The 22,386-nt window shown below is 41.0% G+C and overlaps 1 protein-coding gene across 2 annotated transcripts in view; it reads left to right on the top strand.

Moving 5' to 3' along the window:
- dock3 (dedicator of cytokinesis 3) overlaps positions 1-22,386 on the top strand; it is a 310,416-nt gene that overhangs the window by 201,363 nt on the left and 86,667 nt on the right. For both annotated transcript variants that reach the window (XM_079579371.1, XM_079579370.1), the window contains exons 6-9: positions 5,106-5,254; positions 7,555-7,639; positions 11,824-11,865; positions 12,025-12,179. In XM_079579371.1, the coding sequence (XP_079435497.1) occupies positions 5,106-5,254; positions 7,555-7,639; positions 11,824-11,865; positions 12,025-12,179 (431 nt within the window). The remainder of the gene's footprint in view (positions 1-5,105; positions 5,255-7,554; positions 7,640-11,823; positions 11,866-12,024; positions 12,180-22,386) is intronic.

The raw sequence follows: 22,386 nt of genomic DNA, 5'->3' as shown, positions 1-22,386 counted from the left end.
CTGAGCGCACAAAAAGACTAGACAGTGACGCATCAACTCGTCTAAGCTCAGGTAAGAATCTTAGTATGTAAAAACGGTGGTCTGTTCCTTTAAGGTGGGAAAATGGCAACTTTGTAATAGATTTAAAGGCGCATTATGCAACTTTTATGCACAAATAAGTTGATGTTTGTGCGGGGTTAAAGGTGCAATATCCAACTTTGTATGTGACAAAAAGCTGATACGTGTTCGTATTTGACCTTGTAGTGACAGTGGCTGTGTGAGTGGTCAGCATGGCGCCTTTACTTTCCATCACAGTGGTCTCTACAATGCTCCCGGATCAATTGTTTTGTAGGTTTTCTGATAAGATGGTCCGTCAGCAGTGAAAACCTACCAAACAATTGATCCTGAGCGTCCTAGAGACCACTGTGATGGAAAGTAAAGGCGCCATGCTGACCACTCACACAGCCACTCGGTCACTACAAGGTCAAATACGAACACTCATCAGCTTTTTGTCACATACAAAGTTGGATATGCACCTTTAACCCCTGATCCCCCACCTTCACAGAATGCATTTTCTCCAGTTGGGTTTTGCCCAAATCTCAAAGCTTCTCGACTGGAGCTTATAGCCTATTGGCCATATGAGCGCCTCATTTGAAAGCTAAGACTTACAACACTGATCTAAGCTTCTTCCTTGTTTTTGTTATCACATCTTTGTCACCTTTTCGTCATGTTATCTTTGCTTTTTTGTCGCATTTTTTGCCACATTTTTGTCATGGTTTCTCTGCACTTTTGTACATTTTTGGCCGCATTTGTTTTGTTTTTTTGTGTGTGTGATTTTACTGTGATCAAGCCACAATAACGTGACCAAAACATGTCAAAAAAGCAACAAAAATGTGACGAAAACACAACCAAAAAGGATGAAACCGTGACAATCATAACAAGGAAGAAGCTTAGATTAGTTTTGTCGGTCTTAGCTTTCAAATGAGGCGTTACATTGTGATGCTTGACTGGAGAAAATGCACTCGGTTAAGGTGGGGGTTAAGAGGTTAATGTGGTTGTTAAAGGTCAAGTCAGAAACAAATATAACAACAACTTTCATTTTTACTTTCAAATATAATGATTTCTATTTTGTCTTTAGTTTTAAAGGGGGGGTATTAAGCAAAATGGACTTTTTCAAGCTTTACATCATGTTATTTTGTCATTCCCTCATTAAAAACATGCCTGAAGTGTTGCCTTGGCACATTCACGTATTTTTGAGTAATCTGTAAAAACTCTGATGGCAGCCATTTTAGGGATAGGTTTGCCTGAGTCCTCCTAGGAACGCCCCCACCTCCTGGAGACGCCTCCGAGCTTTCGTCACCAGCCGAGTAACCAACCACTGCTCCTCAGCAGAACCCCCTCCCCACTGATGCCACAGACAGCGTGTGGAGGGGGCGTGTCGGAAAGGCTCAGAGGTTCTTAAAGAGACAGAGGCCTATTTCAAGACATTCACTACAGCCATTTTGAGAGAGCAATTTTATACAAGGCAGTTATTCTAATTTACTGCATTTACAGACCAACAGAAGGTTTGGTCATCATTGTAGTGTGATATAGACTGGTGCTATGTGATTGGAAAAAAGCATAAAACCCCCTGTTTAACACTTTTGAGACATCCAAACTCTATGTTCATCTATACATTTTAAAAGTCTTTTCAACGGAGAGTTATCTTTGTTAGACAGCGAGAGAGCAATGTAGCAGTGCTAATTTTGACATCACATTTTAATTTAATTTTAGTCTTTTGAGTTTTAGTCGACTAAAATTGCAAGTAAATTTAGTCGACTAAATTTAAGACGAATTTAGTCGACTTTGCATTGATAATATTGATTTTAATCATATTTAATCTTGTTCCTCTGCTTCATGGAGCTGCTTCCACATGAACAAAGCTCAGAGCTGATCCTTTGGCAGAGAATTGACATGATCTGAGGCTCTTTCAGACGCTCAATAGAAGTTTGGATGATTTCAGTCTCTCCTTTTCATTTTTATTTAGTCTTATTTTAGTCGACTAAAATATCTGGACGTTTTAGTCATAGTTTTAGTCTCATGAGAAACTCTTAATTTAGTCGTCAAAAATAACACTTTGACTAAAATTAAGACTAAATATTTTAGTCGACAAAATTAACATTGCTATGTAGATTCGAGCAACATCGACAAAGCACTGGTAAGAAAGGCTGTTACTGTTTAATATCTGGCCTAAAGGGAGTGCATAGATTAAAAACAAGTGGTCCGAGAATGCATCCTTGCGGGACTCCGTATTTGAAAGGGTAGGGGTTTGACCTTATCACTTCCTGAGAGAGCATTTTTGGCCGATTCACCAAGCACGTATTATTTTGAAAGATTATAAATAAATAGCACCTTAATGTAGAAAGATATGTCATGCTTGTCATTTCCTAGGTTTTGCTCCCTGCACACCAAAGTTCACCTTCACAGCGTAACTATCGTTCCCAGAAAGACTCTCGTCGAAGTATCTTTGCCATCGTCAGCCTCGCCGTCGACAGATGTGAACAGATGCTGAGGGGATCCTGGTTCTGATGCGATAGTTGCTAAGCGACCATTCACAGCCTCTTTAAGATGAGGAACACTTGTTTTTTGCTGAAGTCGTTTATAACCTTGAGCTCTTCTCAGACTGAGTGCTATGCTAATCACCGCACACTCTGGGAAACTGAACAAATGAAGCACCTGCCTCCATCTGCATATGTGGTCCATAAACAAGTCAGACCGGGATCCCACATACTGTGAGTCAGCCGCCGCTCACAGTCAGTGGACTGTAGGTAGAAGTACAATAAACCACCCATGTGCGTCGTCTCTGCTGTATAAACGAGATCACACTCACGGGTTCTGTATCATTTTTCTAAGGAATAACTTTTGATCAGAGTGAGATCCGCCACTTCACCAAAAAAAAAGGGTGATACGCTCTAATCTTTTGATGGATCACCTTTAGCTTTCATTACCATACGCATTCGCTGCAGCATTTTTTGAATGAGCTTCTGCCATGTCAAAAGATCCAGTCCATCCATCCATTTTCTTCCGCTTTATCCGGGGCCGGGTCGCGGGGGCAGCAGTCTCAGCAGAGATGCCCAAACTTCCCGATCCACACACACCTCCTCCAGCTGTTCTGGGGGGACCCCGAGGCGACACCAGGCCAGCTCGGAGACATAGTCCCACCAGCGTGTCCTGGGTCTTACACGAGGCCTTGTCCCACTAAGACATGCCTGGAACACCTCCCGCGGGAGGCGACCAGGAGGCATCCGGAACAGATGCCCGAGCCACCTCAGCTGCTCCTTTCGACGTGAAGGAGCAGCGACTCTACTCCGAGCTCCTCCCGGGTAACTGAGCTCCTCACCCGATCTCGAAGGGTGCGCCCAGCCACCCTGCGAAGGAAACTCGGCCGCCTGTATTCGCGATCTTTTCCAAGATCCAGTGTTGCATTCATTTTCCACCAGCATCTTGTATTGATGATGGGAGAGAGAAACATTTGTATTCCAGCTGTTTTCATCAAGTGCAGGTCCATTGCTCTGTTTGTTTGTTAATGTTCACATAAGTACAGGTTTGTGGTAAACTCCATTCCCTGCCCATTACACAGAAAGGCACAACCATATTTATGTTTGAGAATAACAAAAAAGAGTTTGTTTTAGCGTCAGACGTAATAACATAGGATTAAGTGCAGTGTTATGGATGCTTCCTGAATCCACTGGTAGAAAGCCAAAAACACTGTGTATGGGAAAATGATAAAGAACTGTGCTCAATACAGTGCCGCGCACTTGCAAAGGTCTTATTCGAGCTTTGCTTGATACTTGCGTGGGCGCAGCTGAAGTATTTTTTCCTCCACACTGTATTGGTAAAAAACATGCTATTTCTCCCCTGTTTTATTGACTTGTCTGTCCAGACATCTGTTAGCCCTCAAGTAAAAAAAGAATCTGAACAACAGTTTTGCAGCAAAACACCTTTAGGCTCGTCACAAATCAATACTCGGACTGATGAATACCTCTGATTGCAGTTGCTAACTACTGCAATTAATTCCAGACACTTGATGTAGTACTGAACTGTTAGCCTGCTGTAGGGAGATGCGTTTGAGCTAAGAATAGTGAAGGCTATAGGGGAAATCATGTTCACAGTTAGTCCATATGTTTAAGAACAGTTCATTTTAATAGCAGTGTGTTTGGATGCATGTTGCCAAAGTGACATAAGGCACGGCCTTAATTAAACTAAGCGGCCTTTCCTGGCCCAAATACCAACCTGTTTAGGGGCTCAGTGGAAAGGTTAGGCCACCTTTAGTTAACAGCCAGGAAGCATGACATCACCAGAGCCCTGAACTGTCAGCATCAAACATTAATGCTTCATAATGGATCTGTATTAGATGGTTAAATATAAAAGCTCCATGTCTTGATGCTTTATGAAATTGGCACCTTCAGTCACCCGATACTGTCTGTACGTGTTTGAAAAGGAATGTTTCTCTTGATTTCCCTGTGTTGTATATTTAAGTTCATATCTGTCAGTGAGCTCAGTGATGCAGGCACAGGGTATTTTCAGACACTGCCCAAACAAAATGAGCAGCACTTACTCTTTATACTGAGGACAATAAAAGACCACTCAACATGCCAAACTGTGTCAAAAGTCACCGTGCCTCAGATTTCTTCAATCTTTGCAAATGAATGTTCACTAAAATTGAATGGCTATTGAATGAGAGGCACTTTGAGAAACTCCACCTCAACCATATGGGCCCATAGAGTCTTAGGGATGCTTTGGATGATCCGGGGTCATGCAGATCTGTAAGGCCCTCCAGGATGAAGGGAGTAACATACCATATGCTCCAAAGACAACTTGGACAAGCCCAGATGTGATGCTTGGAGCGACGCAGTGAATATATTCACTTTATCTTCCTCTGTGTTCGAAGGAATGCCACTCGATTTCAGACGCCAATATCGAGATGAAACGAATGCTGGTTGGGAGATGATTCAGTCACAATAACAACAACCTTAATGAAAATAAAAACTTAAAAGTGAAACATGGGACATTCGTTGTACCTTTTGTCTTGTATCAATCTCTCTGATCACGCTGACATTTATCATTTTCTCTGTTTTCTCGCTCAGAAACACAAGGTGGACCTGTTCTACAAGGTGCGCCACGTGATGCTGGAGCTGCTGGACCTGAGGCGGCAGCTGCTGTCGGGACACCTGACCCAGGACCAGAGCCGGGAGGTGAAGAGGCACATCACCGTCAGGCTGGACTGGGGCAACGAGTACGTCAAACAAAACACGCTCAGGCACAAATATAATGAATGAACTCTTGCAGGTTTAGATGTTGGCAATGTAGTGATTGTTTAAAGGATCTGTATCTGCTATTTTAGCCGTCCCAAAGTAAAGTATAGGCATTTATATGATATATTGTACCTCTTCCGCTATGGAATACTATTTTTTGTGAGAAATATAAGTATTTTCTGGGGGTATTTTACAAACCCGGAAGACAAGACGCTTCGATTCAGTTAACTCTGCCCCCTCACTCCGAGCGGATCTGCCCAGGCATTATTAGCAGTAAAATAAATATAAATATCACAGCACTAAGTCAAGTTACTACAGTTATAAGGAGTTGACATCTGCAACACAGCTTCATAAATGGCTAACACACAAGCTAACACACAAGCTGACACACACGCTAACACACAAGCTAACACACACGCTAACACACAAGCTAGCACACACGCTAACACACCACACAAGCTAACACACAAGCTAACACACAAGCTAGCACACACGCTAACACACAAGCTAACACACACGCTAACACACACACGCTAACACACACAAGCTAACACACAAGCTAACACACAAGCTAACACACGAGCTAACACACGAGCTAACACACAAGCTAGCACACGGGCTAACACACGAGCTAACACACACGCTAACACACACGCTAACACACAAGCTAACACACACGCTAACACACACGCTAACACACAAGCTAACACACATGCTCTCACACACACGCTAACACACGAGCTAACACACAAGCTAACACACGGGCTAACACACGAGCTAACACACACGCTAACACACACGCTAACACACAAGCTAACACGCGTTTTGATTCACTACCGCTCTGGCCTGGCCTCTCCATCACATTGGGGACTCGCGTTGGTTATAAAAGTTAATCCACTTTGAGAAGATTCACCAAACATCAGAGACAGTCACAGAAAAACACTATTCTGGCTGATAGTCGCTGAATCCCGGAAAGAAATTCCAACTTCTGGCGAGTGTCCTCTTCTTTAGAAGGTTGAATAAAGTCCTGCTCCTCTCGTAGCCAAACGCGCTTTTCTCCGCGACATTATCATTATGTAAAAATAAAGAACAGGTGTGTCCAGAGTAGGTTAGAAAGAGCTCCATCTTCACATCCTTCAGTGCAAACATGACATCTGTTCAGACGCTCAGGGGGTGCGTTTGTTTTGCGTTTGTTTTCAGCCCTGACCTGGATGAGCTCACTTTTTCTTTTTTCTTTTTTTTTTCATAATTTTTTTTTTTTTTTTAAAGCTGTCTTATAAATTAAAATCAGGCCGTAAGGCAGTACATTACAGAAGTTGTGCTCTTCCTGTTTGACACTATGACGTAAAAAACAACAGAGTGTCAGAACTCAGAGAGCAGGATTCAGGAGGATTGCTGAGAACTGCGTGGATGAAGCCACAAATCACTCTGGGGGTGTTTTTGATAAGGAAATAGCATAACAACATGGCTAAAAGCTCCAAAAGGTCGATGTTGCCTGATATAGGACCTTTAAGGAACTAAAGTCACTTTTTGTGGGAGATATTGTGGTGAATTGGAGGATATAGGCAAATCATTCATCATGCTTTGTTGAAGATTGGATATCATATTCATAGAAGAAGCCTTTTTGTTCAACGGACACATTCAAGCGTATTTTTCATCTTCAAGCCAGAGCCCCTTCATCCACTGTGGCTTGTTTATTTGTTATATAGCGACCCGGTTTCTGAAATGACTATTGTGCGGCTCAGGGGACTCCTCTTACTCCGGACAAATAACCGAGTGATTGAAGGCAGAAGATGAAGTTTAGACCAGGATCTCAACCGGCTCTTGGGAGAAAGAAAACAAAGAGAAGTGAAAAGAAATAGCCTTTTCGAGCTGAATGGAGTTATTAATGATGAAGATGTGAGAGGTTTGTGGAGTGGATGAGGTTTGCAGAGAGATTAGGCGTGAGGAGAGACTTTTAACATGACACTATAATTAGAGACGACAAACAAAGGATGTCCTGTCTTCATGTGGTCTTAAAGCCTCATGACCCTATAGTTAAACCTCCACAAACCTGTTCTGAAATGCATGCAATTCTTTAGTTTAGCCATTCATAATTCAGTCTATTCTAAAGTTTTAATGCCACTGGACGTGTTTAAAATGTAGAAAGTGAACTGAATCTCTATTTATGTTTTTGAAAGCATGAATTATAAATCATTCAGCCCAAGCTCCTTGCTGTACAGATTCCAAATAAACAATTCAAGTAGAGGTTGAACTCTTACTTAACATTTCTTTCTTGTAGACATCTGGGTTTGGACCTCGTGCCAAGGAAGGAGTTCGAGATGGTGGATGAGGACCACATCAGCGTCTCAGACCTTTATAAAATGGTAAAGTTATTCTTGTCCCTTTTCCCAAAAATGCGATACATGTGTTTATTGGGGTTTAACTCAGCCTCTACATGGGGTGGATGGCAAATCGTGGTACCAAAATGAAGTTTATCCTTGGGGCTTTTTGTTGAAGTGAAAAACAATAATAAAAAAAATACAGTTTGTAAATAAAAATGAGTTTGAAACAGAAAAATCAAAATTCCGCCTTAATAAAAAACACATATTTGCACCTGAAAATGCTCTTTTTCTGTCTGTGATGAAGCAAATAAGAAGAGAAATGGAAAATATCAATATAATGTGTGCTCCCTGTAGTCAGCAAGATACCAGTAGGTCAAAACACTAAAGTTATACATGCTTTATTAAAAAAAAGTCCAGGCGGAATCTAACTGGGACATATCGGGTCACAAAATTGTATTCCCTGTCTAAAAATGAACACCATATTTTTCAAAAACATTACACAATGGCATTTATTTGTCAGTGACCAAAATATGTACAACGAATTATGACGAATTGACATATTGTGGCTGTTTGAGGTAGGATCTGTTGATTTGAAATTGGAGGGGATGAATTTGTTGCTGAGAGTCCACTGAACACGGAGAGGTGAAAAGTGTGACTGTCAGTATTTGTATGCGGAAGTTCTGGTTCCGGAGATGCAGACACAAGGGGGGCGGAGCCAAATATGGCTCTTCAGAGCTTAAGTGCTTATGGGAACAAAGTGCACAGAGAGAGGAGCTTGAACCTTCAACAGAAAGTGATGGGTAGGCGTGTAAAAGAAAAGGTTTTCTTTATTGTCTGTTTCTGAAGAGAATAGACACTTTGTTTGCTTTGGTCTCTTACACTGCAAAAACTAATGAACTAGATTAGTATAAGAGTCTCAATTTGAGCCTAATAATCCGAATTTGAGATGTTTTGACAAAGATATATAGTTGGGCTTTTGATCCAGATTATTTTACTTGCTTTGAGATGTTTCTGACTCGTTTCAATACATTTTGTCCTCGTTTCAAGCAATTTTCTTTGCCAATGGAGTAAGAACATGGGACTTATCTCATTGGCAGTTTTACTTTCTTATTTCAAGTGAGATTTACCTCAGAACTAGTCGTAAACGTCCTCAAAAGAGCAAAGTAAACTTGGTCAGATCAGGAAAAAAGTCTAAATGTGTAAAAACTGCTCCAAACAAGTAACATTTTCTCAATTCAAGACATTTAAGCCAAAGCTTGATATTTACTTTTTGCAGTGAAGCTTTAACCTCTTCACCCCCGCCTTAACCTAGCACATTTTCTCCAGTTTCGGCTTTACAGTGGTCGCTCGCTATAACAGCCTTAAAAAATATATAATAGTTGTAAAAAATAAAGCTGACTACTTCACAGATTGCGTTTATTGCGGGTTATTTTCAGAACGTAACGCCCCGATAAACGAGGGAATCTAAAAGCTTCTTACAGCCTATAGGTCAAAGGTCAGTGCCTCATTTGAAAGGTCAGACCAGCAAAATTGATCTAAACAGATATTTTTCCTGTGTTTTCATCTGGGTTTTCATCTCAATTTTGTCACTTTTTTTGGTTTTTTGTTGCATTTTCATCTTTGTTTCTGTCTCGTTTTTGTCACTTTTTTGTTGCCCTTTTGTGGCTTCTTTGTTGCGTTTTCATCATTCAGTTTTTGTCGTTATTTTGATGCTTTTTTTCCTGAAGTTTTTAATTATTTGGGTAACGCTAAACTGGAGAAAATCTGCTCAGTTAAGGCGGGGGTTAAGAGGCTAATGAAATATTTCTTTTTTACTTTTATATCAAACCTCTGACCCATAAAGAAAAAAAAAGTCTAAACACCTGCTCTTGGGTTTTACTTTAAGAGCCTTGAGTGTATCTAAATAATTCAGTGTCAAAGTCGAAGTCTGCAAAACATGTTTTCGTTTTATTTACTTCAATCGACTTCGCTGGGTTTATAAAGTTGCGCTAAATGTAGAAAAAGTGAATATTTTCCCATCTTGCATCAGTTCTTTTGAATTGCACAAGGGCGCCACTCAAGTGCGGTCGCCGTGGTAATTCCCTTTGTTCTGTTGCCCGGGAAACGATCCAAACACAGTCTGTGCGCTGAATACTGACAGGGAGACAGGTTACTGTGGGCAGATGATGGACACCGGCTTTGAATAAAGATGTCAGATTAAAAAAAAATGCTTGTTTAAAAAGAAAAACTCAATTATGATGAAAGGCTAAGATGAAAGACTTAAACTGTGGTTTACTTTATTGTCTTTGCAGCGTTCGGCTCGTCCTCCAATGCCACTGAAGGGGAAACCTGTCAGTGGATGTGGGCAAACACAGAGCAGACGTCAGGGGTTTAGTGTAAACTAATGTAATTTGCACTTTTGTGGGCCAAACCATTAAAAACCGGTGTGTGGTCATGGTCAATTTTGCTTTTTTGAGGAGTCAAGCTCAAATGACCAAAAGGTGCACAAGCTGCTTTCCAATAAATGTCAATAAAATATCAACATAAACAAAAAATGACATTTAAAAAAAAAAAAGCAGTCGAGTCACAGGCTATGTTTTGAAAGCCTGCCTGAATAAATGCGTGTTTTTTTTGCTGATATTTGACAACATTTAAGTCAGTGACAGATTGTTTCTCTCTATAACAGAGGTAGGCAACGTGAGGCCCGAATCCGGCCCTTCAGCACAGCACCTCTGTAGCCTGGCATCCAGACTAATCTCCGATGTTTATTCATTCATAAACAGGAGACTAGTCTGGCGACCCTGTCGTAGAAAAGCTACTGCTTGAGGCGGGACTTATGTGGGACGACCGAAGCGCATAGCAGCCAATGAGAACATAGCGGATGTGACGACAGAAACAGCGACAAGAAAGTTGTCGTCATTCGGACATGAACAATGGCGCTCCTGCCACACGGAGTTCAGGAAATGACTTCTGTTGTTTATGTCAGAAAAACTTAAGAACACAAGCATACCGGAGCATTACGTATGCTTGTATTCTTGCTTGTGTTGAAAAACTACAAAACAAAGGCGCAACAACGTGACGCTCGTTCAGGGAGCTGCTCTGCTCTGATTGGTCGTCAGGCTCCATATCGCTGCGTCACTTCCTTTGAAAGCGCGCAATGGAGTGTTGCCAGACCCTCTTCTGTAAAGAAGCGGAGTCTGGTTGGCGAGACTAGCACCTCTGGCCCTCAAGATGATTTTGAGAAACATTATCACACAAATCAGAGAGCACTTTTAACATTGTTAGAGTTAAATGGGCGGAAAAAAAAGTAGAAATACTGTCAATACAACAAATTAGGTTATATATTGTGTACAACACTGGCATTTGAAGGAAGTGCACTGGAAAAAGAATAATCGTTTTAAGGAAGAAACAACATAAATCTACTTGAATTAAGAGATTAAATCTAAGGTTTGTGTAGATTTGTTCTGGTTTTAGATGAGATAAAACCTCTAGTTGTAGTTATTCTCTTAATTCAGATTGTGTCATTTCAAGTGAAAAACAATTATTTGTCTGATTTCAAGTGGTTTTTATTCTTGTTCCATTGGCGCTTTAGCATTTGTGTCTTGGATGTGTTCAAACTGACTGAAATTCAACATGGAAGAACTTTTATTCAAGCAATTTTAAGTCATTTATCTCATTTAAGATGGTAATTTTTCCAGTGTTGTACTTTGGGCTAATAATCATCGGCTTGGGCCTATTTACAATAAAGAAAATCGTCCCTCCGCCAAGAAAACCTGCCTACCCCTGCTCTATGGTCCTCCATGTCTTTGTGAACTCCAAATATGCTCAGACATTCCAGTTTCCGGAGCCACTTTCGCATTTAAGCATCTCTTAGTGACACTTCATTGAAATGGAGAGTGGTGTATTTTGAAGTCTGAAAAAGCCATTGTCACGATGATTGATTTTACCAACTTAACTCATAATTTTCCAGTACAGCTCTTTCTAAATAAGCACATTCTGTTTCTCTAATATTGCTTATTTTTTATTTGCACAAGCGCAGCAAAAAACGACGGGGCATTTGTGATTTATTTACTTCTGTGCGTCATTCAGTTTGTCAGCAGTCGCTCTGTGTGGACATTTTCCATCTGACTGACACTTCCATTTGTCATTAATAGGACTGTGAAGCGAATTACAGATTTCAATCATCTCAGAGCGAGACAATGCAGTCATCAAGATAAATACTGTTATGCTTTTGTTTTCCTCCGCAGCACCTGTCGAGTCGACACAGTGTACAGCAGAGCACCACTCAGGTATCTCAAAAAGACACAATACTTTGATTTATATTGTTGTAGTAATAAAGTGTGGCATTAGTTTTATTACAGTGGTCATTAGAAGTGTTAGCATTAATTGGCTCGTGACTGTGCGAAGACATTGTCGTGATGCGGGACGATTTGTACTTTTGTTTTCAGAACAATAGCTCTCAGCAGAGGCATGGCGAGCCGTGCCGGGTCCCCGTGCCGCACCACCTGCTGGTCAACCTGAAGAGCTTCACCTACAACAGCATCGGAGAGGACACGGACATCTTCTTCTGCCTGTACGACTGCAGGGAGGCCAAGACCATCAGGTGCATACACATACAACTACTGCATTTGATCCAAACATGCCAGTCAAAAGTTCTATGGTTCAGGTCCCACTGGTGGTTACACAGGCTCTAATACACTTCAAAAAGTATTTAACTAGATCAGTATAAATGTCTCAATTTGAGCATAATAATCAAAATTTAGTTGTTTTGACTAGTTAAGAAGTTGTTGGGCATTTGTCCTAGATTATTTCACTTGTTCTGAGATGTTTCTGACTCGTTTCGATACATTTCGTCCTTATTTCAGGTCATTTTCTTTGCCACTGGGGTAAGAAAATTGGTCTTATCTCATTGGCAATTTTACTTTCTTATTTCAAGCGAGATTTTCCCTAGAACTGGTCTGAAATGTCCTCAAACAAGCAAAGTAAACTTGGTCCGATCAGGAAAAGTGTCTAAATGAGTGAAAACCGCTCAAAACAAGGTACATTTCCTCAATTCAAGTCATTTAAGCCAATGCTTGATATTTACTTTTTGTAGTGTGTCAATGCTATGACAATGCAGAAAATATTGTCAATTCCTTTAGGATTTCTTGGCATAAAACCTCACTTGCATTTGTGGCAAGAGGTGCTTTTCTTTGGGCTGCAGTTGGGAGATACAGAAATCGGCCCTCCACCATCTACTTCCCCCTGTACCACCATCTACTTACCCCTGTACCACCATCTACTTCCCCCTGTACCACCATCTACTTGCCCCTGTACCACCATCTACTTCCCCCTGTACCACCATCTACTTACCCCTGTACCACCATGTACTTCCCCCTGTACCACCATCTACTTACCCCTGTACCACCATCTACTTACCCCTGTACCACCATCTACTTACCTCTGTACCACCATCTACTTACCTCTGTACCACCATCTACTTACCCCTGTACCACCATCTACTTACCTCTGTACCACCATCTACTTACCCCTGTACCACCATCTACTTACCTCTGTACCACCATCTACTTACCCCTGTACCATCATCTACTTACCCCTGTACCACCATCTACTTACCTCTGTACCACCATCTACTTACCCCTGTACCACCATCTACTTACCTCTGTACCACCATCTACTTACCCCTGTACCACCATCTACTTACCCCTGTACCACCATCTACTTCCCCCTGTACCACCATCTACTTACCTCTGTACCACCATCTACTTACCCCTGTACCACCATCTACTTACCCCTGTACCACCATCTACTTACCCCTGTACCACCATCTACTTCCCCCTGTACCACCATCTACTTACCCCTGTACCACCATCTACTTCCCCCTGTACCACCATCTACTTACCTCTTTACCACCATCTACTTCCCCCTGTACCACCATCTACTTACCCCTGTACCACCATCTACTTCCCCCTGTACCACCATGTACTTACCCCTGTACCACCATCTACTTACCCCTGTACCACCATCTACTTACCCCTGTACCACCATCTACTTACCCCTGTACCACCATCTACTTCCCCCTGTACCACCATCTACTTACCTCTGTACCACCATCTACTTACCTCTGTGCCACCATCTACTTACCCCTGTACCACCATCTACTTCCCCCTGTACCACCATGTACTTACCCCTGTACCACCATCTACTTACCCCTGTACCACCATCTACTTACCCCTGTACCACCATCTACTTCCCCCTGTACCACCATCTACTTACCTCTTTACCACCATCTACTTACCTCTGTACCACCATCTACTTACCCCTGTACCACCATCTACTTCCCCCTGTACCACCATCTACTTACCTCTGTACCACCATCTACTTACCTCTGTGCCACCATCTACTTACCCCTGTACCACCATCTACTTCCCCCTGTACCACCATGTACTTACCCCTGTACCACCATCTACTTACCCCTGTACCACCATCTACTTACCTCTGTACCACCATCTACTTACCTCTGTGCCACCATCTACTTACCCCTGTACCACCATCTACTTCCCCCTGTACCACCATGTACTTACCCCTGTACCACCATCTACTTACCTCTGTACCACCATCTACTTACCCCTGTACCACCATCTACTTCCCCCTGTACCACCATCTACTTACCCCTGTACCACCATCTACTTCCCCCTGTACCACCATCTACTTACCTCTTTACCACCATCTACTTCCCCCTGTACCACCATCTACTTACCCCTGTACCACCATCTACTTCCCCCTGTACCACCATCTACTTACCTCTGTACCACCATCTACTTACCTCTTTACCACCATCTACTTCCCCCTGTACCACCATCTACTTACCCCTGTACCACCATCTACTTACCCCTGTACCACCATCTACTTACCCCTGTACCACCATCTACTTACCCCTGTACCACCATCTACTTCCCCCTGTACCACCATCTACTTACCCCTGTACCACCATCTACTTACCCCTGTACCACCATCTACTTACCCCTGTACCACCATCTACTTACCCCTGTACCACCATCTACTTCCCCCTGTACCACCATCTACTTACCCCTGTACCACCATCTACTTCCCCCTGTACCACCATCTACTTACCTCTTTACCACCATCTACTTCCCCCTGTACCACCATCTACTTACCCCTGTACCACCATCTACTTACCCCTGTACCACCATCTACTTACCCCTGTACCACCATCTACTTACCCCTGTACCACCATCTACTTACCCCTGTACCACCATCTACTTCCCCCTGTACCACCATCTACTTACCCCTGTACCACCATGTACTTCCCCCTGTACCACCATCTACTTACCCCTGTACCACCATCTACTTACCCCTGTACCACCATCTACTTCCCCCTGTACCACCATCTACTTACCCCTGTACCACCATCTACTTACCCCTGTACCACCATCTACTTACCCCTGTACCACCATCTACTTACCCCTGTACTGCAGCCTTTATGTTTTGCTCTTCTGTGTGTCGTTGCCGGCTTCTGAACGGTTCATGTTTATAGATTTGCAGTGATACTGGGCTGTACAAAAACAAATTTATGTGATTCAACTTTTTGACTAGAGAGCAAATGTATGAAATGGTTTATTGCTATGGCTGTTGTCTTATTTTGACATCACTCAACGCCCATGTATCGACCAGTCCAAAGTCCAGGCTGGAATCTTTTCCCCTTCCATGTTTTTTGTTGATTGTTGAAAAATGCTGAGCTCAGTTTGTCCCAGTCTCTTCCATAGGAATAAAAAGGAGAAGCGACGTTTAATTCCAAAGTATGTGGATGGTTAGTAAGTAGGCTAGTCCGGGAGACTTTTCAGACTCTGTTAGCAAGGCCGTGGGAACCCAGGGTGCTGAGGGGGCTGCAGCACCCCCTGGTGGATAGTTTAGGAACAGCAAGCAATATTATTAAATAGGAAATATGCGCAGAAAAAGTGTTTTGGGGGTAAATTTTGTCTCTCAGCTCCCCCTAACTAAAATATCTTCCCACGGCTCTGTCTGTTAGCCTGCTCAATGTATTTCTCCTATAGCCGTTAGCATTAGCCACCAAACATCGCAAATTATGAATGATCCAGATGTTTTCAGCTGTTGGCAACCCACAACAGCTGACCTAACTGGCATTTAGGTCAAAGCCGGTTATAAATCATTATTGAATGTCCAGAACTTTTGAGATTTATGTAGATACAAATTATCTTTGTGGAATGGCCACTAAACATCATCTTATGAGATGTTATTGACATAAGAAACCACAGAAATTATATAAATGCAATAAAAGGGACACAATGTGTCTTGCCTGACTTCCATGTTCATTTGTATGGGGATGGAACGTTCACTTAAAGGTGATGTTAAAGGTATGTTCTTACCTGAGCTTAGACGAGTTCATTTGTACCTGTCTGGTTGTCACGCGTGCCCTCTGTCACGTAAACACAGCACAGATGGCGTTAGCATTTAGCCTCTCCCTCTCTCTCTGAAGATAGAAGCTAACAAAGCTCTTCCACGTTTTCCCTATTTAAATATGGTTACGTGAAGTGCTACACGACAAAGTATAGTTCCACAAAATTAGACAAAGTGGATTTTCTAAGTGGATAAAAGGGGGGACTATATTGTAAGGTGTTTTAATACCTGGAGTAGTTCGGCATCCGCGCAGTAATATCTTCACTTTACTGCGCGGATGCCGAACTACTCCAGGTAATGAACTTGTCTAAACTAAGTTAAGAACATATCTCAGTATGTAAAAACGATAACCTATTTCTTTAATCTGGGATGCGACGGATAACAAAATGCATTTCTATTTTTTCTACAGTCTCTTCCGCTCACCCCATATAGCTCCTAATATTACCATCTATGCTAATCTTACACATAGCGATAAGTGGCCACATACAAGTGCAGTGAATAAAACATGGCCTCCCACTGTTACACAGCGAATACCATCAATTATACACACTTGCGTTCAGGGCAGCTAGCAAAGCAGGAAGCGCTAATATTGTTGACGGGGCTACGCAGGCTGGTAATGAAGAAAAGCAGTTCACCGGGAGGTCAATGATCATCGTACATTTTGTTTAAGGTTTTATGGTTTGCGTTAATGCATCATTAAAATGCAGGAAAATAAAGACCTGCAGACACCGATGGAGGCGCATGCTGCAGTGATTTAGGGAAAACATACTTTACATAGAAGCTTAATTAACTTAAATATTGCAAGACTTAATGTGTTCTCTAAATGCCATATAATGAGGTACTTATGGGAACATGCTGTGGTTAGGGGGTGCTGAGGGACAAGATTACCCTCAGAAACTGCTTGTGCCCTATTTTTTATTATTGCCTGCAATGTGCAGACTATCCACCAGGGGGTACAACAGCACCCTCAGCAACCTGGCTTTACAAAATGTAGTGTTTAAAATGCCTATCTAGCACTAAATTTTTTTTTTAGCTTTAGCCTTTTTCTAATGTAAATTTCCTCATTGAAACCATTCCTGGGTTGTTGTTTTGTTTCATTTGTGCTTCTGGAAATGTAGTACATCTATTTTGCTCTCAAAACACGTCCACACAACCTGAAACAAACACGGTGAGCTAAAACCTTCCAGCTGAGTACTGTAATTCTGACCAAGAACCTGCTTTCCGTATGACACTGACTGAAGGTTGGGTCAAATACAGAAGGCAAATTTCTCTACGGGGAACAATAAAGTACACAAATACAAAAATAACTCATCTCTGTAGCTCCCAGTGTTTAAGAATCCAGATATTTCCCCCAGACTTGTTCTGACTCGGCTCATTTTATCATTGTAGCCTTTTACAAGTACTTGCAATGTTTTTTCAATGCTTTCTAAAATAATCTATATTTTTAACAAGTTTTCATTCTCAAAGCAACCCCATAGTGCTTATACTAGCCCAACAATAACTTCAGAATCAGACCTGTGTGACATCAATTAGGGAGTACCCTATGGCTCGTTTCCACCAGCCCTACCCTTCTCTACTCTACTTGGTTTGGTCCTACTCTACTTGGCCTGGTTGTGTTTCCACTATTCTGTAGAATCTGATACTGTATCCATGGTTACCAGGGTGTATCCATGGATATGGCTTTGCTTTTGACTGTATCCATTGGAAACAGTACCTGCTTGGCCTGGTTAGTACCAGGGCCAAGCAGGTACTAAAAAAAGTACCAGTTAACTGTAAAGTGGGCTGGTGGAAACATTTCAAATGCAGGCAAAGTAGAGCAGGGTAGAGTAGAGTAGGGTAGGTGGAACCGAGCCAAGGCTCCATACTCGGGCCTATATTGTTTATATTATACATGAATGTTTTTCCAAAATCATCGGATAAACTGCAGAGTATTTTATTTGCCAATGATACAACCTTAATTTACTCAGGAGACAACGGAAGTAGTAAAAGCATAAAACATTGGTTTGATCCAGTGTTAATTTTGACAACATACTTTATTTTAGTTTTAGTCTTAGTCTTTTGACTAAAATGTATTTTAATTTTAGTCAAGATTTAGTCAAAAAAAACTTTTACATTTTAGTCTAGTTTTAGTCGACTAAAATTGCATGTCAATTTAGTCGACTCATATTTATAATATCTAATCATATTTAATCAAGGTCCTCGGCTTAATGGAGCTGCTCCACATGATAAAGCTCAGACCTGTTCATTTGACAGTGAATTTAAATGATCTGAGGCTCTTTCAGACGGTCAATAGAAGTTTGGATGATTTTAGTCTCTCCTTTTCATTTTTATTTAGTCTTATTTTAGTCGACTAAAATATCTGGACATTTTAGTCATAGTTTTAGTCTCATGAAAAACTTAATTTAGTTTTAGTCCAATTTTAGTCGTCAAAAATATCACTTTGACTAAAATTAAGACTAAATATTTTAGTCGACGAAATTAACACTGGTTTGATCTAAATAAATTAGTTGGCAATGTAAAAAAAATTAAAAAAAAATATAATATTCAATAAGCTGTTGATGTATCTCTAAAATAGATGGGATGTTTGATTGATTTGAGTAATTATTTACATTATGTACATTATTTACATGAACATTGTTACAGAACAAAATAAATGAATAAAACTCAAAAGGAGTAGGCCAAAAGCATGAAAGCTTATAAGTGTCTACCCCCATATTCAAAATTAATTCACTTTCCAGCTACAGGCTCATCCAATCATTATAACTCCATCTTTAGCAAACAGGTCCCAACAGTGATGCCAGACCCAGCCTAAGAGGTAGCCCAGGTTGGAGTAGATCAGCTTGGACACCTCTTTTGGTGTCTTTAGGATGTGGAAACACCTTGTAACTCCATAACACTCCTGTGAAAATTATGAAAAACTGACATGCAAAATGGAATCCAGTCCTTCTCTACATAGCCTGCAGAGTGAAGCATTTTCTGAATTTCCTCTGTTCTGTTTGACCTTGGTGCTACAGTTTCAGTCTTCTGACTCAGCATCAGTCGAACAGCCTCTCCCTACAGACGCTCCAGTGTCCGACCAAAGGAAAGTGCAGAGACAAAGCCAGAACCAACCCCATTCATGCTGCTTAGGCGTAAAATGCCGTAACGTGGAGAGATTTGCACTGTCGGGTTTTGCTTTGTCAGATTTTGAGATCGTCTTCCCCTGGATACTTTTGTCTCTTTTATGCAATTGCTGGGTTTCATGTGACATCACAGCGTTCTAAAGGCCTATAGTATTATATTGAGGAAAATGATTTTGTTTTTGAGAACATTTTTGGTCTTGGTCCTGTGGCATCATCACATTCTAGAACCTGTAACCCAGCAATAAATACAGACGGCATCTGTGGAATCGCCCACATATGGTCGTGTTTGAAAACAGTCAAGGGGGAAAACATTTGGAGAAGAATCTAAACTTTCTCTAATTATTCAAAAACTACTTTAACCAATGCTGAATTATGAATACAGCTTTTTACTGAATAAAGATACAAAGACATGGAGAGGAGCAACGTGGTTCAACAGCCCATAAATATGTAAATCATGGATCATCGTGCTAATGCTAAAGAGCGTTAGCTACAACTGCCGTTTTTTTCACCTTTACTGACCAATATGCTGTGAGAAAATATCCATATGGGCCCCATTTACACTTGACTTTATTTATGGTTGGTAAATAAGTTCATATACCCCAAGAAAATGGCTAAAAAGAGTAAAAAACTGTGTTTCCCAAAAGATTCTATTTTCCCACCTTGGTGAAGCCACGCCCCCTTCTGTGACGCGATGCCATCTGTATAGGTTGTAGTCACGTGACATCACAATAATAAAGAGTCCATTGTTTAAAATTGAGGTGGAGAGCAGTTGAAAATTCAATTTCGGTAACTGTGGTAATTGCAGATTTTTTGTCTTCGTTTTTGGTTAATATCTCCATCATTGGAAGAATCCACATGAAACAAAAACAGTTTCAAAGTTCATTGTCTGCTCTGTCCGCTAATATTAAAAATGTCAAATTATTTCCTCATAGAGGCATCCAAAAGTGGAGACAATATTCAAAAATATGAGCGTGAAGTCGGCCAATAAGAAGGGCTTTCATACGCAAGAATAATGTGACAGGTTTGTGAATCCAATCACTGTCAAATACAGATCAGGAGACTAAATTGTTAATTATAGTTTTAGAGATTTCTTACAAAAACTGTATTTCTCCCATAGAGTTGTATTGGCCCTTGCCTTCCACTTGACATTATGACATCATCACATTCTTAATCGTGAGCACAACCTGTACATGCCTGTCAGTCATGTGACTTTTTTTGTTATGGCGGCCATTTTGAACACCGAAGTAGAATTACTGAGCTGTTGAAGCTAAATGCTAACCGGTAGGATGCTAACGTCTAGAGCTGCTTAAACAACGACTCACTGGTTTCTCACATGCGTCTCTGGGGCCGTTTATTGCTCTTATCTTCTTGAGTAATGACTACGAGTGCATAAAAATGCCACTGTCAATCAGTTGTCTTTCATTTTCGTCCTGAGTAGAGATATTGTTTCATGTTGTAGTACTGCACAATGCTACTTCGGTATTCAAAATGGCCGCCGGAACTATGCGTGATGTCATTGGAAACGCATGTATAAAAAGAAATCCTTTCAATGAGTTATATATCCTTTTTTTTTTTCATGAAAGCTGTTGGGTTTTCATAATATACATGCTGCAGTGGGTTCATATAAACCTAATAATCCTTATGATGGTGAATAGTGAAAAAGCCTGCACATTCACCCCAAAGAAACTGCATTTATTAAGACAACATTTCGATTGGTTGGATCTTCCTCAAGTCACAACTTATGATGGTGAAATCTAGTCGACATGAATGAAAAATTAGGGCTATAACTATAATACAAGTGTTTTTATTCCATTTATTATTGATATTAGTGGGGCCGCTCCACCCCGTTTCCCACCCGCCTCACCCCTCCATGTGATATAGACATGATGACATTCATTGCTACAGTTGATGAATGCTTTTTTACTGCACCATCATGCAGCTTGTGGGGGACGAACATCTCAGAATTTGCAAAAAAAAAGCTGAAAAAAAATGTTAAACCAATGGCGATATTAAAAAGTAAACTATACTTAAGAAGTTCGAGTTAACACAATGTGCTTGTTCAAAAACGCCTTGGGGGCAGAACATCCTCCAAATGTTCACAATGACCTGAATCCTGCATTTAAAACGGACTAATCCGCAACTAATCAGCATTACAATTAGATATTTTATTCCAAAAGTCATGCAAGCTCTTGTGCAAATTGCCTCGTTCTTTCACATCTTTGTAACTCTAATACAATCTTTTCTGAACAACACGACTGCATTACCATTAATTTTGCTCTTGTACTTCTGACATCTCTCTTCTTGGCCTTCGGTAAACAGAAATGGTTATCTCTTTTAACTAAATACCACCGTAATAGAAACTGCAAATGACTCCTCAACTTTCTGCATGTTTTAATTAGGGGAAAGGCGGTTCATTATTCCACAAGTCCTCGCCAGATTTTCACAACTGGAAGAGAAAGTACCAAGGAACTCTGCCTACACAAACGTAATTAAAAAAGAATTTATGCCTCCTCTAATTATCTCCCACTCATAAATCAGCGGACTTTTTACGGCACATAAATCCGCAATATGAAAGCTTGATTACAGCCAGTTGTTACGTTACGGGACAATTAGTTATGGACTCAGGTAATCAGACTGGAAACCTCCGTGGCGTAAACAAAGCATATTATCACCATCACTTGCTTTCATGTTGCACATATTGTACCCATATTCTCCAGATGTCTCGAATTTCCACTTACTGACACAATCAGGAGGACACAAAAACTTTCCTTCTCAGTGATATATTTGTTTTATATTTGTGATACCAAAGCTTTATGTATAGACAAGCATACAGACGGCATCGCGTCATAGAAGGGGCCTGGTGGGAGAATAGAATCTTTTGGTAAACACAATGTTTTTCACAATTTTTTGCCATTTTCTGGTGGAATATGAACTTATTTATCACATACAAATAAAGTCAAGTGTGACTCAGGTCCAGAAGGATGTTTTATCACAGCAGATTGTTCAGCAGAAGTGAAAAAACAGCAGTTGTAGCTAGCGCTAACTAGCCGCATTAGCACGATGCTAACATGTTGTTGTTTTATTGTTTTATTAGGATCCCCATTAGTTGCCCGTTTAATGGCAGCTAGTCTTCCTGGAGTCCTTTAAAGGACTACAATTACATACTTTACAAGAAAATAAAATTTGCAAAACATGCTTTAAAGGGGCTGGATGCAAGTTAGCCGTTTTATACTCACTACTGCCACCTCA

This window comes from Gobius niger (assembly GCF_951799975.1).
Source record: "Gobius niger genome assembly, chromosome: 20".
Lineage (NCBI taxonomy): Eukaryota > Metazoa > Chordata > Actinopteri > Gobiiformes > Gobiidae > Gobius > Gobius niger.
The sequence above is the reverse complement of the archived record's forward strand: the minus strand, read 5'-3'. Positions and strand labels throughout refer to the sequence as shown.